Source organism: Mytilus edulis, chromosome 4, assembly GCF_963676685.1.
Source record: "Mytilus edulis chromosome 4, xbMytEdul2.2, whole genome shotgun sequence".
Classification (NCBI taxonomy): domain Eukaryota; kingdom Metazoa; phylum Mollusca; class Bivalvia; order Mytilida; family Mytilidae; genus Mytilus; species Mytilus edulis.
Genome location: NC_092347.1, coordinates 73654989 through 73674050, shown reverse-complemented (window position 1 = coordinate 73674050; position 19062 = coordinate 73654989). Strand labels below are relative to the sequence as shown.

At 32.4% G+C, this 19062-nt stretch overlaps 2 protein-coding genes across 3 annotated transcripts in view; both read left to right on the top strand.

Annotated features, from left to right (window-relative positions):
* The window catches only part of LOC139520462 (TELO2-interacting protein 2-like), a 32065-nt gene extending 26221 nt beyond the window's left edge, over positions 1-5844 (top strand). Inside the window, exon 2 of the mRNA XM_071313071.1 lies at positions 4169-5844. Within this exon, the coding sequence (XP_071169172.1) occupies positions 4185-5735 (1551 nt within the window). The 5' untranslated portion in view covers positions 4169-4184 and the 3' untranslated portion in view covers positions 5736-5844. The remainder of the gene's footprint in view (positions 1-4168) is intronic.
* Positions 1-19062, top strand: part of LOC139520463 (histidine-binding periplasmic protein-like) — a 36261-nt gene that overhangs the window by 3417 nt on the left and 13782 nt on the right. The window contains exon 1 of one of the 2 annotated variants that reach the window (XM_071313072.1): positions 18065-18145. The exons of the other annotated variant lie outside the window; for it this stretch is intronic. Within the exon in view, the coding sequence (XP_071169173.1) occupies positions 18126-18145 (20 nt within the window). The 5' untranslated portion in view covers positions 18065-18125. Of the gene's footprint in view, positions 1-18064; positions 18146-19062 lie in introns of those variants that run through there. 2 annotated transcript variants of the gene reach the window in all.

Sequence of the window (19062 nt, the reverse complement as noted above, 5' to 3'; positions counted from 1 at the left end):
AATATTCAACAGCATAGTAAATTGCTCTAAGAGAAACAAAAATTTTAAGTTCATTAGAACACATTCATTCTGTGTCAGAAACCTATGCTGTGTCAACTATTTAATCACAATCCAAATTTAGAGCTGAATCCAGCTTGAATGTTGTGTCCATACTTGCCCTAACCGTTCAGGGTTCAACCTCTGCGGTCGTATAAAGCTACGCCCTGCGGAGCATCTGGTTAAGTTATAAAATACATCGATAATATATAATAATTTATATTTAATAATCAAAGTTTAAAAGTCACCAATGTGTGCCAATATTAAAATTTCAAGTGTTATTCGGTCATTACAAGTGTTATTCGGATAATAACAGTGTTATTCGGTCATTTGAGGTACTGATAGATTAGAAAGGTCATCTCTGTGTAAAATAAGATTAAGTGCACACAATCTTGCTATTGAAAAAGGGAGATATTTATGTTTAACCACCTATGAACGAGTTCGTAATGTACAGTATGTAAATCGGATGAGGTAGAAGAATCACTTTTTACTGAAATGTGAAAAATTTTCGAACTAGAGTGGGGTGCTCATTTTTGCCAAACTTTATATGTTTTCTGCAGTTTATGTTCAGGTCTGAATGTTTTTGAAGTGTACTAGTATTTCTATATAAAGTTAACATCAAAAACAAAATATTCTTAGCATGAAAATTTGTTTCTTTGAAAAAAATCATTTGAAAAGTTTAAAAGATTAAAGGTTATTTGAAATTTCCTGATGTTTTGTTAAAGGTGGACACATATTCACCGTTTTTACACATCTATTTACAACCAAATAACTGCAGCTTTAAACAATATTTATCAAATCAATTTCATTATTTATAGATGAATAGCAGACTTTTTTAAAGGTGTAAAGAATTGAAATATAGGGCAATCAGTCTAAGAATTACTAAGAAATACTTCTATGAAATAATTTCTTTTATTCAGGAAATTGGCTGAAAATCGTTGTCTGTATTTCAGTACTTTGCGGTAAGTGTCAAAATTTTGTCTAAGTTTAAAAAATAATCATATTTGTTATAATAATATAATTTACCGGCATATTTCTTCCATTTCACCCATCCTTTGAAGTTTTTGTACGCCCGCCAAAAAAAAATTTTTGGGATCGTATAATGGTATGGTGTTGTCGTCTGCGTTATCTGCGTCGTTGTCGTCCGAAGACACATTGGTTTCCAGACAATAACTTTAGTTTAAGTTAAAGGTCTTTAAGCATTTTTTTTAAAAGGTTCAATACCACTAAAGGAAGCCTGGGATTAATTTTGGGGATGATTGCCCCAACCGTTTAGGAATTAGGGGCCCAAAAGGGGCCCAAAACAAGCATTTTTCTAGTTTCAGGATAATAATTTGTGTATAGATATTTCTATTGCTCTGAAATTGTACCACAATGTTAAATACCACAAGTAGAAGGTTGGGATTCTTTTTATGGGTTATGGGGCAAAAAATTTAGGAATTAAGGGCAAAAAAGGGGCCCAAAACCAGCATTTTTCTAGTTTCCATACATTAACTAGTGTGTAAGGGTATGGATCTCTCTGAAATTGTACCACAATGTTCCATATAACAAAGGGAGGAATGGGATTGTGAGTTTGGGGTTAATTGCCCCACACATGTAGGTATTAGCGGCCAAAAAAGGGCCAAAAAGAAGCATTTTTCTAGTTTCAGACAATTATTTGTGTTTAAGTGTATGGATCTCGCTGAAATTATACTACAAGGTTCCATACTACAAAGGAAAGGCTGGCACTGAGTTTTTGGGTTATTGCTCCAAAGGGGGGTTTCAATAAGTTGGGGAGGGGTGAAGAGAGGAGGGGGGTTGTTTACAATTTTTTTAAGGGGATGCATATATTTTTTTTCTCTTCAAATTTCAAATTTTTGAAAAGTTTTAAAGATGAAATCTTCAATTTCACACTGACAGTAATGAGCAATAGATTTGCAAAGTTTTTTACCACATTTATTTTGTGTCAGAAACCTTTATTATGTCAAAAATTTGACCACAATCCAAAATCAGACAGTATCAATCTTGAATGTTGTGTCCATACTTGCCCAACTGTTCAGGGTTCAACCTCTGCGGTCGTATAAAGCTGCACCCTGCAAAGCATCTGGTTACACCTAGAAATCATAAAACAGCCAAATGGTGTCCCTGGCGAATATGAGCGCCCCACTCTACAGAATAAACTTTAAAACCATTATAAGGTAAAGATTGCATGAAATGCAATCAAAACCTTATGGGACTGACTTGATATCAAAATGTTCCAAGGTTGATCACTACCTTTTTTGATTCACAAAATATAGTGCATTGATTATAAAATTCTATACATACTATCCATGAACGTTTCCAGAAATTTATCGATGTTATATATGGTTAGATATTCAACATGTTCAAGGCACAAAATAATGTTTCACTTGTCAAGAAAATTACATAACTTTTGCAAGGTGCAGGAATCTATTAAATATCTGTTGAATCAATAACAACCAATGCAATATTTATTTTTTCTTCCCACTGATAAATTGAATCAATCTTTACCATTCAGTGCTTTAAAGCACTTTGATATTAAATATACATGTACTTCCTACATGCTGTAGTGAAAATCAGCTAAATATTAAAAAGTTGCATTAATAGTAATTCCTGTCCTGAAAGTGACAAGTTCTTATATACATAAATGTCTGGTATATAGAAATGAGATTTTAGCTTTTTAACTATAACATATTTAATTGTGCTGTTTTTCATTGTTATAATGTACTGTAATATGGGCCTCTGCCAATTATTGTAATTGTGTGTGTGCCAATTAAATATTTGTATTTGTATTTGTAATAATTGTGGGTAAGGTTCATCATAACCTAAATGGTAATTATGGCCATATTAACATTACAGATCTCAATGCAAGTACACAGTGACTCATACCTTTGCTTACTCATACTCAGCCATATTGCACTCAGTCCTTAGGGGCATTTGTTACTAATACTTAGTGGTCCAAGTAGTCTTATTAGTTATCAGAGGTACCAGGATTATAATTTAATATGCCAAACGTGCATTCGTCTATTTTTAAAGACTTATCAGTTTTCCTTAGTGAAGGCTGCTGGTTATCACCAACATGCCAGCTTCATCCACTATTAAAAACTTACTGCCACCAATTAGTGCAAAAGTGGCATTAAACACCAATCTTCCAACTTGTTCCTATTTTTGCAGCGTTGTTTAATAATGTATCATTCAATTAAATAAATCATTAAGTCATGAAAGTTGATAGTAATTTATTTTTTAGTTTATATTCTTAAGATTTGTAAAGTTGTGGTTTTGGCTGTGATGTAATGTTTAAAATTTGGTCATCTGTTGAAAATTTGCCATAATATTGTAAAAACCTTAGAATACACAGTATTCCTATGTTTTACTCCCTTTCCCCCAGTTCCTGCCCCCACCTCTCATTTTCTAGCTGGTTCCTTTATCCCTGTCAAACTTCTATTATATAGTCTTGTTCTAAGTGTCTGACTAAAAGAATGTTGGACCATCGGCATATTTGATTAATGGGGTGTTGTACCAATGGGTTGCCAAATAGGCTATGGGAATATCATCAATTTAATCCTTTCTCTCAAGGTTTTTAAAAAATGTAGCTGTCTGAAATTTGACCAGCATAACTGTAATATTTTTATATACATAAATGATCGAAGATTAAGAAAAGACAAACTTGAAAGATGAATTAAGATTTTGATTTTCTTTATTTTGGGTCAGCAGTTGTGCCACTAAACACATTTTGGATAGTACATATCAATCAGGTTCTCACTTAGATGAGTCTATGCATGAAAGTTAGCCTTTATATCTCTATTCATTGTATCCTTAAAGGTGTCATAAATCAGTCTAATTAGTGTGCTCTATTATTAAAATAATGTTGACCTCTGTAAAAGATTGAATTTGTGTTTGAATAAAAATTTATTGATCATATGGAAAAGATGTGGTATGATTGTCAATGAGCATAATGATCAGACAATTCTTCACAAGAGACCAAATGACACATAACCTTTTAACTTTTCTTACCAGTGAAAATCAAATTCAAAATGTGATTCTTACTACATTCATCACTTTATGCTATTTCTTACATGTATATGTAATGCATTAAATTTGGAATTTACACTGAAATATGTAAATATGTTTTCAGATAATCCGAGGACAAAATGGCTCGTTTAAAGACATTGATGACAGAAATACTCTTACACGACAAAAGTGATCACAGTGCTTTCAGATCTGATTTACAGGATGAAATAATTAGCCGTTATAACCTCTTAGATGTTTTCAAAGAAGTGTTGGAACAAGAACCAAGTGAAAGAATAAAGCACCTGGCTGTTTGCATAGTTTTATGTGCCAAAGCTACTAATGATTGGTTTTTAGGTTCCATTCAATCTGCTATTCGGGAAAAATCTTTTTCTTTAATGAAAGATATTTTCCATCTATGTTTAGTTCCCAAGGTTTCAAATAAGGAACACTACATTTTCGATAAGAATGATTTTGAAGGTGTAGCAAATATGGCGGCTACAGTAATGTCCATTTTCAATATACTGTTAGAAAAATTCAGCGAAGAAACCACAAATGATCAGTTCCGAGCTTTTTTATCACAAATTTCACCAGATATGATTTATTTAATTCTTGAACATATCAAAGATGATTTTTGGACCTCAGAATTATCCAGATTCATGGCAAAAAATCTTCTAAGATTGATGAAATTATTCTATGAATGTGTATCAGATGAAGATTTACTGTCTTGCAACCAAAACTTGACAAATAAAGATGCTTTCAAATCAGTTGACCATAGCATTATGAATCAAATACTGAAAATTTTAAATCCAAAACTGACCAAAAGCAATTGGGCAAAATATCCCAGTGCTAAGTCTGTCTTTGCATGGTGCCTATTCCACACATCATATCCCAACTTATACGAGAATTTAGAAAAGGTTTTGCCACCCACGCTTAATTTCATAGATGATTATGTAATGGCAAACAGGGTAAGCGGAATACAGTGCTTACAGCACATTATGGAAAATGTGTCTGCCGAAGAACTGCGTTGGTATGGTCATGCTGATGTTGTGTACCAAGCTCTGAAACATCAGCTTTATACAAATGAAGCCGAGTTGAATGAAGCATCTTTTCCAGCCATATTGACAATTCTTAAAATAGTTGAAAAAAATCCAGTAGTATCTGATAGCCAAATGGATAGAAAAACAGCTAAGCATGATGAAGTAATACAAATTATTTTACTGAATGCAGAATGCGAAAATAAAATTATTCTCCGTCAGATTGTCACTTCATTTTTAGGTGATTTTGTTGATATAATGGGACTTTCTACAGTTAAACACCTTCAAAGAATTCTGAAGGTCATTGAAAGTTATCTAGAAGTTTATGAAGGGCCTGAAGAAATAACAAGAATAAATGTGCTGAATTTGCTAGAAAAAGTTTTGAAAAATACTTGGCCTAGAATTCCATCACACATGGAAAACATTTTGAGAATGTTATTGAAGTTTTTATGCAGTTTAGCAATTCAAGACTCATCTAGAACTGAGACAGTGACAATGCTACTGACTGAGAAAGTTACCACATGTTTGAAATTGTTGAAAGTGATAGGGGGAGATAAGTGTGAAAATTTGATTAAATCTGTTGATAGTCCACAATTACCTCCCCTTTGTATTAATGTTCTCAAAGATGTGCAGTATTCAGTTGATTGTACTGGATGATATATGAATTTCTGTTGATTAACATATTTAACAAATGTACAGTGCCATAGTACTAGTATGACATTATTTTGTGTCTGTGTTTTGAAAGAAAAAATATATTCTAACTATACTTTGTCTGTTTTTCGACTCATATTCTATCTGTATTGCTCAGTTAATGAGTTTTTTTTACAGTACATTTAAGAGGACAAGGTTGTATTATTTAAAATAATCATTTCCTTCTTAAGTATTTTTTTTACCATCATATCTACAACGAATGTTTCATTTTCTCCCTCAAAACTTATCAAATAGTATATTTTATTATTTTATTCAAACAATCATATTTGATTTTAATACATGTATATCAAATAGTTTATTTTATTCAAACAATCAAATTTGATTTGAGTACATGTATGATACAGAATTCATTGAGTAAGACCTCATGCTGCAGATCAAATGTCAGGGAAGGCAATATAGTTTTTCTTATGTCTTAGAGTATTAAACCAAAATTAAGGTATCAAAACCAAACTTCTTTTAAAAACTATCAAACTTAGACAGTTTGGTGTTCCTTGTCTTCAGGCACATGTGCATAGTCCTTGTTTGGTTAGGAAATAAGTTTTGGTTCTAACTTTCTTGAATTTCCCCAGGCTGTAGGGATAATTATCAAACAGAAGATTGCTTGGTTTTCATTTTTGTTGGCAGTCAGTTTTCAGGTCTGTTGTAAATGTGTAGTTTAACTTTTAGACAGTTTTCAATGTTCCTGAATATTTCCTTTTTGTGTTCTTGGAAACATTAAAAAAAAGGCACACCATCTACAGTTAAATTCATATGACTTATTGCCCTGATTTTTTTTTAAATATATGCCACATGACATATATTTAGTTAAAGTCAAAACAAGTCCATAATTCCTGATTTGCTGGACTTTGAAATTTGTTGTGGATATCATGTGATGCATAATATAGAATTTTTACAATTTAATGTTGTTAGATTGAGTTATCTTCCAGATTTTATGTCATCATCTAGTTCTGCTTCTGTAGGATTTGTTCATGACCATCTAGAGTCTTTTATATTTATATGTAGCTGAGCTTTTTCCGATTTTCATGCTGATCTTTAATTCAAGATGGTTGACATTGCTGATTATAGTTTGACATGAGACTCTGTGCATGAAATAATGAGCATTGATTTCATGATGTTGGTATATTTTTTTGAGTTTTATTCTTGCTGTACCACTTACCTTTTATAAATGTAAAAAACATAAACGAAAGAAGATTTGGTTTCATAGTCAATTAGACAACTATCCACCAGAGTTAAAATAAAATGGATGGAAACATCTATATGTCGCTGTGAGGCCTTCAAAAATTATCAAAACCCTACATATATGAGTTGGGAAGACTACCAATATATTTTAACATGATTAAAGCAATGACTAAATACTATTACAGACTAGAAAAATCAGACACTAACTTTCCATTGTTATATAATGCATTTATAGAATCAAAAAAATTGTACGAGTCAAAGAAAAAATCATGGTATATGTCATCTGAAAAACTTCTTTCTCTGATTAATAATTATCAAATATCCTCAGACACGGCTAAAACAATTGACAACAGAAAACTAAGAAATGCCATGTTGAAAGATTGGGAAAAAAATCTCAAAACTCACTCAGAAGGAAAACTATGTACATATGTTACCTTTAAATCAAATTTTGGTTGTGAAAAATATCTTAATATTGTTAAAAAATTTGAAGATAGACGGAGTCTAACAAGATTTCGAATATCTGCTCACCATTTACTTATAGAGAGAGGTAGATATAGTAATACTCCCCGACACAATAGAATATGTAAGAGATGTTGTAGTAATGAGGTCGAAGATGAAACACATTTTCTTTTCAACTGTGATAGTTTATCGGACCAAAGGAAAGACATGATAACAATGATAAATAATTGCTGCAAGAATTTTAAAAATCTTGACCCTAACCAAAAACTGATATGGTTAATGAATAATGAAGATGAGAATTTATTATCAGAATTATGCATGTAAGAAATATGAAAAGTTTTAATGGGATTTATCTCCCTCTACTACTTGAATTTGAACTTTATATTTTCTCTATAGTGAGTTCTAGAGCACCGTCCCTTGATGAATATTGCCCAGTAGCAATGTCAACCCTTGCTGCTGTGCATTAATCATGAGGAGAATCACTATTGGAGTAATCTCATGTATCTGTAACTAGTTCTGAAGGATCTCCCCTTGATGACCTTTGCATTGTTGTGATGTAAAAGTCCCTCACTGCTATGCACTTGTCATGAGGAGAACTACTGCAGAATGAGATACTATATTCCTGGTTCTATTTTTACTTTTTGTTTCCGTATTAATAAACTTTATATCATATTCTTTTAATATTAAATCGACCTCATTGCACTCAATGCCTCTTACCTTAATTATATCCTACATTGCTCATATTATCAATTTATTATTTGTGTATTACTTATAATATTGTGTATTTCACTAATGTTTATATAATCATTGTATGATGTTTTTGTATCTTGCCCGACAAGGGCCTATGATTGGTTTAATAAAATAATGTAATGTCTAAATATATGTTACAGGCATTTTTCTAAATTTTCGGCTATCCACCAGAGTTGAAATAAAATGGATGGAAACATCTATAAAATGATCAAACTCTACGTATATGTTAGTTATTTTGTATAATGACTTAATTTTCAGGCAATAAAATGTCAACTCTTGACAAGCATTATATTTTATGATGAACAGAACCTATTGAAATTTTTACATAAAATCAGCAAATTGCCTGTTCAATTTCAGGTAATTTGTAGAAAATGGAAGTCATGGAGATACATATCACCAAAAACAATATCTTGCAATGAAATTAACTAATGGTTCACTCAGAACAATTAATATTAGTCTGTAATTACCAAGCTGCTGGTAAAGGTGTATAAGTCTTTTATTAGTTCATTGTTTAGTGGGTTAGACGAGGTTTTACTGTCAATGGCGGTCGCTATCCTATATGGGATAACCGCCAAAAGCCCATTGACAGTAAAACCTCATCTGACTCACTAAACAAGCCCCTGCGCGCACTCTGTCTTGTCATGACAGAGGGACAATTCAAAAGTTGTTAATGACAATATAGATAAAATGTTAGAAAATAAGGTTTTGTTCTCTCTAAAGGACAAAATTTACCAACGAATTTTAAGAAAATCGATTCTAAACAGAAGTGTGTATGAACACAGGCACTTGTTTCTATCCATTGGAAGACCCACTATCAACGTATATGTACGAATACGTTGATAGTGGGTCTTCCAATGGATAGAAACAAGTGCCTGTGAATATGAAGAAGAGGAAATAAGGTCTTATTTTGATTGACTGATTGATTTTTGTTTACGTTCAGTGGCAAATATTTCATGCATATTTAGGAAGAAAACAACTAGATAATAAATAAAATAAGCAGAATAATGAATTGACTGGGATAAAGGATAGGAATCACGCAATGAAGGTATGTCTTTCTTTCTTTCTTATGTATAAGCTTCCTATCTTAGGAACACCCCTTACTGGGTAATCGAGAGTATTTACAAAAGTGGGTAAATCGTAGATTTATTTTAAATTTTTAAAAGTTATGTTTGATAGGTACAGAAATGATGCCTTTTAACAGGCTACCTACGGAACGGTCAACGAATTCCTAATTTACTGAGAGCGTAGCATTTTCCTTACACGAGGCATGATGGCCATCATATTCAATATCCCCATTCAGAAAGAAGGCACATATTAAAGATCATTAAACAGCATGCCCTGCCAAATGGATTCACCTTTATAGCTTTGGGTTCATCATTCAAGGTTCTGTTTGGCTGGGATGCAAAGATATTAGTATGATTTCCATAAGAAGCTAGAACAGGTCACAGTGTGTCAAGAAGTTAAAAAGCGTTTCTGTCATGCATGCAACACCAGCTATTATAGAGGGGGACAAGGGGGGTCCCAATAACAGCAAAACAGCAAATTGATTTGGCTCATAACAGATAACAAGGAATTAAAATGGACAAAAACAGATAACAGTAAATGAAATATTAAAATAATTCGGTCTTTGACAAATCAGTATTTTTTATTACGGATATAATCCTTTGTAATGCATTCCATTTTTTATGACTATGTTTTTAGTATTAATTTATGTATCTAGAATGTGTTTAAATTACTACTCAATATATTATAATATTTTTTATACGCTCGTTTACGGAACGTATTATGGTATACTGTTGTCCGTCTGTTGTCAACATGTCGGACATTAACTCAAAAACTCTTTAACCATTTGCATTAAACTTTGGGAAATTGTTTATATCTATTGACGTGAGCTCCCTTTTTGGTTTTTTTTTTTTTTTATAAATTTTAGATTTTAAGTTTCTGGGTAATGGGTTTTTATTCAATAAAATTGGTGGTTTTTTTTCTTCAGTTTTCTGATAATATCTCAAAAATGCTTTCACAAAGCAAGAAATTTTGGTGAATTGTTTATATCTATTAACATGAGGTAACTTTCAATTTGTATAAATTTTAGATTTTACGTTTCCGAGTTAACGGGTTTTATTAATTAAAAAGGGGTGATTTTCCAGTTTTCAAACATTAACACAAAATGTTTTCAGCAGTTCTCATGAAACGTTGGTGTATTGTTTATATATATTGACTGAAGCTCCCTTTGTTGCTAATCAAAAAAGTGACCTAAAAGAGTTTGAATATTCTGACTTTTTCTAAATGACCATTTAATGAGGTGTGTGAGGCAAAGTGGTATATAGGGTAGAAAAATCAAAAGCACCAATTATAAGCATGCAATTTCTCAAGTACTTCGAACGAATTTTGACACTCTAAAAGCAATTTATAATAATTCCACTATTTTCAAAGGCCTTATTTGAACAATTTTTTATCAGCTGAGGTTTTTGATTGTACCAAGTGTACTAGTAAGTAGAATACATAGTTTAGTAGGGAAACAATGCCTTGAAACGAAATAAATCTTTGTTTGTAATGAGTTATGTGCAGCTTCGGACCCAAGTACATGGTTGGAACTTTCATTGTACAATGCATTTGGTTCTGCTTTGGAAAGAATCACAGAGCTAAGTCTATGTACCATATTGTATAAAAGGTTAAGTGGTTGTTAGGACCTAGTCCTTAATTGAGATCCTTGTCAGATATTCCTGGCCATATGTTTTCCTTTTTGTCATATTTTAAAAGAATTGTTTTAATTTAATATGTTCGTACGGAAAGCAAGGAACATTATTCTCGTACAAAAAATTAAGATAATTCTAAATACACATTCATAAAAAAAAATGGAATTTATTACAAAGGATAATCATAAGATATACTTGAATTGTCCTGGACCTCACTTCTGTGATGGGTATATGTTAATGGATTCCTTCTCTGAATACGGGACAAACATATTAGTAGTGGTAGACCCCAATGGCCAATGATCTTCAATTTATACCGAATATTGACTGTCAAAAAAAATGCTAACATTCCAATTTCCAATAACAGTTAACAGCAAATACATCATCACAATAACAGATAACAAAAAAACTAAATGCCCAATAACAGCTAACAAAGAATAAGACAATAACAGCTAACAGCAAATATATTTTCAAAATAACAGATAACAAAGAATTAAATTGCCCCATAACAGCATAACAGTTAAACCCCTTGCCCCCCCTCATTATACGAAGTTGTGCGACTGTTGAATGCTATGATAAGGCAAAAGATTTTAGTCAACCTCATCGGGCTAAAGTTACTTTGCGTCTTTTCGGAACATGTGAAAAGAATTCATGTGTTAGTTTTTTGTGAATTCCCATGTTTATGCCAAACGATGTGTTGTTTTTATACGACCGCAAAAAAATTGTGCGGTCGTATATTGGTATGACGATGTCGTCGTCGTCGCCCGAAGACACATTGGTTTTCGCACTATAACTTTAGTTTAAGTAAATAGAAATCTATGAAATTTAAACACAAGGTTTATGAACACAAAACGAAGGTTGGGACAATCTTATTAAAATACGTTCTCATCACATGCTGACTCGATTTTTTATATGTCGCCGTGTGAGCGACATATAAAAAATCGAGGAGCAAGTGATGAGAACGTATTTTAATAAGATTGGGTTGGACGCGACATATAAAAAATCGAGAAGCAAGTGATGAGAACTTATTTTAATAAGATTGAGGTTGGGATAGATTTTGGGAGTTTTGATCCCAACAGTTTAGGAATTAGGGGCCAAAAAGGGGCCCAAATAAGCATTTTTTCTTGGTTTTCGCACCATAACTTTAGTATAAGTAAATAGAAATCTATGAAATTTAAACACAAGGTTTATGACCATTAAAGGAAGGTTGGGATTGATTTTGGGAGTTTTGGTCCCAACAGTTTAGGAATTAGGGGCCCAAAGGATCCAAAATTAAACTTTGTTTGATTTCATCAAAAATTAAATAATTGGGGTTCTTTGATATGTCGAATCTAACTGTAGATTCCTAAATTTTGGTCCCGTTTTCAAATTGGTCTACATTAAGGTCCAAAGGGTCAAAAATTAAATTTTGTTTGATTTTTAACAAAAATTGAATTCTTGGGGTTCTTTGATATGCTGAATCTAAACATGTACTTAGATTTTCGATTATGGGCCCAGTTTTCAAGTTGGTCCAAATCGGGGTCCATAATTAAACTTTATTTGATTTCAACAAAAATTTAATTCTTGGGGTTCTTTGAAATGCTGAATCTAAACATGTACTTAGATTTTTGATTAAGGGCCCAGTTTTCAAGTTGGTCTAAATCGGGGTCCAAAATTAAACTTTGTTTGATTTCAACAAAAATTGAATTCTTGGGGTCCTTTGATATGCTGAATCTAAACATGTACTTAGATTTTTGATTATGGGCCCAGTTTTCAAGTTGGTCCAAATCGGGGACAAAAATTAAACTTTTTTTGATTTCAACAAAAATTAAATCCTTGGGGTTCTTTGATATGCTGAATCTAAACATGTAGTAAGATTTTTGCTTATGGGGCCAGTTTTCAAGTTGGTCCAAATCGTGGTCCAAAATTAAACTTTGTTTGATATCAACAAAAATTGAATCCTTGGGGTTCTTTGATATGCTGAATCTAAACATGTATTTAGATTTTTGATTATGGGCCCAGTTTTCAAGTTGGTCCAAATCGTGGTCCAAAATTAAACTTTATTTGATTTCAACAAAAAATGAATCCTTGGGGTTCTTTGTTATGCTGAATCTAAACATGTATTAAGATTTTGTTTGGACTTGTTTGTTTGCGTTTTGGCCTTGAATGTTTGTCCCTAATATTTTATTAACTGTGCATTTGCATTCAGATATCGCTGATCAAATTTATTCGTTCATAGTGTATTAATTTACGTTTTTTGATTGAGTTAAGCCTGCCAATTGATATTTTATCGTGTGTTTTTCTATGTTGTGATGTTATGCTATTGTTTCAGAATAAGGGAGAAGGTTTGGATCCATTAAAACGTTTAATCCCGCTGCAAATGTTTGCACCTGATCTAAGTCAGGAATCTGATGTACAGTAGTTGTCGTTCGTTTATGTAATTTATACGTGTTTCTCTGTTTTTTTATATAGATTAGACCGTTGGTTTTCCCGTTTGAATGGTTTTACACTAGTAATTTTGGGGCCCTTTATAGCTTGTTATTCGGTGTGAGCCAAGGCTCCGTGTTGAAGGCCGTACATTGACCTATAATAGTTAAACTTTTTTTAAAATTGTTATTTGGATGGAGAGTTGTCTCATTGGCACTCACACCACATCTTCCTATATCTATTAAGATGTTTGCTTATGGGGCCAGTTTTCAAGTTGGTCTAAATCGTGGTCCAAAATTAAACTTTGTTTGATTTCAACAAAAATTGAATTCTTGGGGTTCTTTGATATGCTGAATCTAAACATGTACTTAGATTTTTGATTATGGGCCCAGTTTTCAAGTTGGTCCAAATCGTGGTCCAAAATTAAACTTTATTTGATTTCAACAAAAAATGAATCCTTGGGGTTCTTTGTTATGCTGAATCTAAACATGTATTAAGATTTTGTTTGGACTTGTTTGTTTGCGTTTTGGCCTTGAATGTTTGTCCCTAATATTTTATTAACTGTGCATTTGCATTCAGATATCGCTGATCAAATTTATTCGTTCATAGTGTATTAATTTACGTTTTTTGATTGAGTTAAGCCTGCCAATTGATATTTTATCGTGTGTTTTTCTATGTTGTGATGTTATGCTATTGTTTCAGAATAAGGGAGAAGGTTTGGATCCATTAAAACGTTTAATCCCGCTGCAAATGTTTGCACCTGATCTAAGTCAGGAATCTGATGTACAGTAGTTGTCGTTCGTTTATGTAATTTATACGTGTTTCTCTGTTTTTTTATATAGATTAGACCGTTGGTTTTCCCGTTTGAATGGTTTTACACTAGTAATTTTGGGGCCCTTTATAGCTTGTTATTCGGTGTGAGCCAAGGCTCCGTGTTGAAGGCCGTACATTGACCTATAATAGTTAAACTTTTTTTAAAATTGTTATTTGGATGGAGAGTTGTCTCATTGGCACTCACACCACATCTTCCTATATCTATTAAGATGTTTGCTTATGGGGCCAGTTTTCAAGTTGGTCTAAATCGTGGTCCAAAATTAAACTTTGTTTGATTTCAACAAAAATTGAATTCTTGGGGTTCTTTGATATGCTGAATCTAAACATGTACTTAGATTTTTGATTATGGGCCCAGTTTTCAAGTTGGTCCAAATCGTGGTCCAAAATTAAACTTTGTTTGATTTCAACAAAAATTGAATCCTTGGGGTTCTTTGATATGCTGAATCTAAACATGTATTTAGATTTTTGATTATGGGCCCAGTTTTCAAGTTGGTCCAAATCGGGGTCCAAAATTAAACTTTATTTGATTTCAACAAAAATGAATCCTTGGGGTTCTTTGTTATGCTGAATCTAAACATGTATTAAGATTTTGTTTGGACTTGTTTGTTTGCGTTTTGGCCTTGAATGTTTGTCCCTAATATTTTATTAACTGTGCATTTGCATTCAGATATCGCAGATCAAATTTATTCGTTCATAGTGTATTAATTTACGTTTTTTGATTGAGTTAAGCCTGCCAATTGATATTTTATCGTGTGTTTTTCTATGTTGTGATGTTATGCTATTGTTTCAGAAAAAGGGAGAAGGTTTGGATCCATTAAAACGTTTAATCCCGCTGCAAATGTTTGCACCTGATATAAGTCAGGAATCTGATGTACAGTAGTTGTCGTTCGTTTATGTAATTTATACGTGTTTCTCTGTTTTTTTATATAGATTAGACCGTTGGTTTTCCCGTTTGAATGGTTTTACACTAGTAATTTTGGGGCCCTTTATAGCTTGTTATTCGGTGTGAGCCAAGGCTCCGTGTTGAAGGCCGTACATTGACCTATAATAGTTAAACTTTTTTTAAAATTGTTATTTGGATGGAGAGTTGTCTCATTGGCACTCACACCACATCTTCCTATATCTATTAAGATGTTTGCTTATGGGGCCAGTTTTCAAGTTGGTCTAAATCGTGGTCCAAAATTAAACTTTGTTTGATTTCAACAAAAATTGAATTCTTGGGGTTCTTTGATATGCTGAATCTAAACATGTACTTAGATTTTTGATTATGGGCCCAGTTTTCAAGTTGGTCCAAATCGTGGTCCAAAATTAAACTTTGCTTGATTTCAACAAAAATTGAATTCTTGGGGTTCTTTGATATGCTGAATCTAAACATGTACTTAGATTTTTGATTATGGGCCCAGTTTTCAAGTTGGTCCAAATCGTGGTCCAAAATTAAACTTTGTTTGATTTCAACAAAAATTGAATCCTTGGGGTTCTTTGATATGCTGAATCTAAACATGTATTTAGATTTTTGATTATGGGCCCAGTTTTCAAGTTGGTCCAAATCGGGGTCCAAAATTAAACTTTATTTGATTTCAACAAAAAATGAATCCTTGGGGTTCTTTGTTATGCTGAATCTAAACATGTATTAAGATTTTGTTTGGACTTGTTTGTTTGCGTTTTGGCCTTGAATGTTTGTCCCTAATATTTTATTAACTGTGCATTTGCATTCAGATATCGCAGATCAAATTTATTCGTTCATAGTGTATTAATTTACGTTTTTTGATTGAGTTAAGCCTGCCAATTGATATTTTATCGTGTGTTTTTCTATGTTGTGATGTTTCAGAAAAAGGGAGAAGGTTTGGATCCATTAAAACGTTTAATCCCGCTGCAAATGTTTGCACCTGATCTAAGTCAGGAATCTGATGTACAGTAGTTGTCGTTCGTTTATGTAATTTATACGTGTTTCTCTGTTTTTTTTATATAGATTAGACCGTTGGTTTTCCCGTTTGAATGGTTTTACACTAGTAATTTTGGGGCCCTTTATAGCTTGTTATTCGGTGTGAGCCAAGGCTCCGTGTTGAAGGCCGTACATTGACCTATAATAGTTAAACTTTTTTTTAAATTGTTATTTGGATGGAGAGTTGTCTCATTGGCACTCACACCACATCTTCCTATATCTATTAAGATGTTTGCTTATGGGGCCAGTTTTCAAGTTGGTCTAAATCGTGGTCCAAAATTAAACTTTGTTTGATTTCAACAAAAATTGAATTCTTGGGGTTCTTTGATATGCTGAATCTAAACATGTAGTAAGATTTTTGCTTATGGGGCCAGTTTTCAAGTTGGTCCAAATCGTGGTCCAAAATTAAACTTTGTTTGATATCAACAAAAATTGAATCTTTGGGGTTCTTTGATATGCTGAATCTAAACATGTATTTAGATTTTTCATTATGGGCCCAGTTTTCAAGTTGGTCCAAATCGGGGTCCAAAATTAAACTTTATTTGATTTCAACAAAAAATGAATCCTTGGGGTTCTTTGTTATGCTGAATCTAAACATGTATTAAGATTTTGTTTGGACTTGTTTGTTGGCCTTGAATGTTTGTCCCTAATATTTTATTAACTGTGCATTTGCATTCAGATATCGCAGATCAAATTTATTCGTTCATAGTGTATTAATTTACGTTTTTTGATTGAGTTAAGCCTGCCAATTGATATTTTATCGTGTGTTTTTCTATGTTGTGATGTTTCAGAAAAAGGGAGAAGGTTTGGATCCATTAAAACGTTTAATCCCGCTGCAAATGTTTGCACCTGATCTAAGTCAGGAATCTGATGTACAGTAGTTGTCGTTCGTTTATGTAATTTATACGTGTTTCTCTGTTTTTTTATATAGATTAGACCGTTGGTTTTCCCGTTTGAATGGTTTTACACTAGTAATTTTGGGGCCCTTTATAGCTTGTTATTCGGTGTGAGCCAAGGCTCCGTGTTGAAGGCCGTACATTGACCTATAATAGTTAAACTTTTTTTTAAATTGTTATTTGGATGGAGAGTTGTCTCATTGGCACTCACACCACATCTTCCTATATCTATTAAGATGTTTGCTTATGGGGCCAGTTTTCAAGTTGGTCCAAATCGTGGTCCAAATTAAACTTTGTTTGATATAAAAAAAAAAATGAATCCTTGGGGTTCTTTGATATGCTGAATTTAAACATGTATTTAGATTTTTGATTATGGGCCCAGTTTTCAAGTTGGTCCAAATCGTGGTCCAAAATTAAACTTTGTTTGATTTCAACAAAAATTGAATATATGGGGTTCTTTGATATATGATGAATCTAACTGTGTATTTAGATTTTTGATATTTGGGCCCGGTTATCAAATTGGTCCACATTGAGGTCTAAAGGGTCCAAAATTGAACTTTATTTGATTTCATCAAAAATTGTGAATTCTTGGGGTTCTTTGATATGCTGAATCTAACCATGTATTTAGATTTTGGATATTGGACCATAATATGTAAATGTCCAATTTAAAATTTTTAAGTTTTTAAGTTTAAGTTCTTAGACCACATTCATTCTGTGTAAGAAACCTAAGTTGTGTCAACTATTTAATTACAATCCAAATTCAGAGCTGTATCAAGCTTGAATGTTGTGGGGCGCAATTATAATATATATACATTATGATACTAAAAACTGTTTTGTTGTTCAAAACTTTCAATGGCTCAGTTTTTGTAAACAGATCCTTACATAACACAATTTTTGGCATTTTGTAAAATGCTTTTCAATTTTTCCAGGCATTTTAAAGAATGTCCGAACAAATTAGTCCATAAATAAAGTGCACGAATCCTACATTCACTTACAAAATGCCTGTCACATATTTTTAAACTTTGATGGATATTGTATCATTGGCAATCGTACCACATCTCCTTATCTATATATGTATAAATATGAATTAATATAGATAATCGTTATCACACGTTGTAACAAACGTATACTTATATAACTAAGTGAATTCGCACGTGTTTGAATTTTTTTGCTTGATATGCTAGAAAGACTTGCATGGTAAGTTGTCAGAGTGGTTATTTTTCGGTGAAATTTGAAAGTTTAAATGAAATGTTGAAGACGTCGCGTACGGTGTTGGTGATAATACGGGTTTTGCTTTCCAGTTCGCCTTTATTGCATTTGTTAGAAGTTTCGGAATTGATAACTATATAAATGTATATATCAAAATGTGCGTAATTAAAAGTAGAAATGGAATATGCCTTCAAATCAATACTTTTATTCATTTTGTTACTCGAATGATCCCTAATAACACTGATTTTGAGCGTGTAGACAAGTAACACCGCGACATATTATCAGCGTTGCTTTGAAGTTATTCTTGTAATTTTTTGAACTCATTAAAAAAAAATTGTACTCCTAGAAAGAGTAGTATTTGGTGTTAATGGTGTATGTTTTATTTATGACGTCATCGTTAACTGGACGCGTCTGACCAGGACGAAAAGTTCACTTTGTTTTGTGGTCAAGCCGAAAATCGAAAAAAAATATGGATGGGGGTGAAGTTAAGAGTGATTTTAAAAGGTAACTCAAATAAATTATTCCGAAAATGATATATCTTTTTATTCCGTATATAATAAGGAAAAAAATAAAAAGTTTTGTCACAACATTTCAAAAGATCGTGGCAGAATTAATGATTTTTTGAAATTTGTATTTCTGTCACAAAACCCAAATCTCGCATATTTTTTGGAGTTCTTAAAAATTCGAACGAATGCTGCAGATCCAAACCACAATTTACATATCCATCCTTCCTGTGTCAAAATTATACAATAAATATACTACTTGCTATGTCTTCAATTAGTAAGTATTGTTTAAATTATGTCCTAAATTGTTCATTTTATTAAATCCGTTGAAATGTCACACTCGCCGTTTTCTGACGTTTTGGCGTATTTGTTAAGTGTCTTATGAAAAGTAATAGGCAGTTG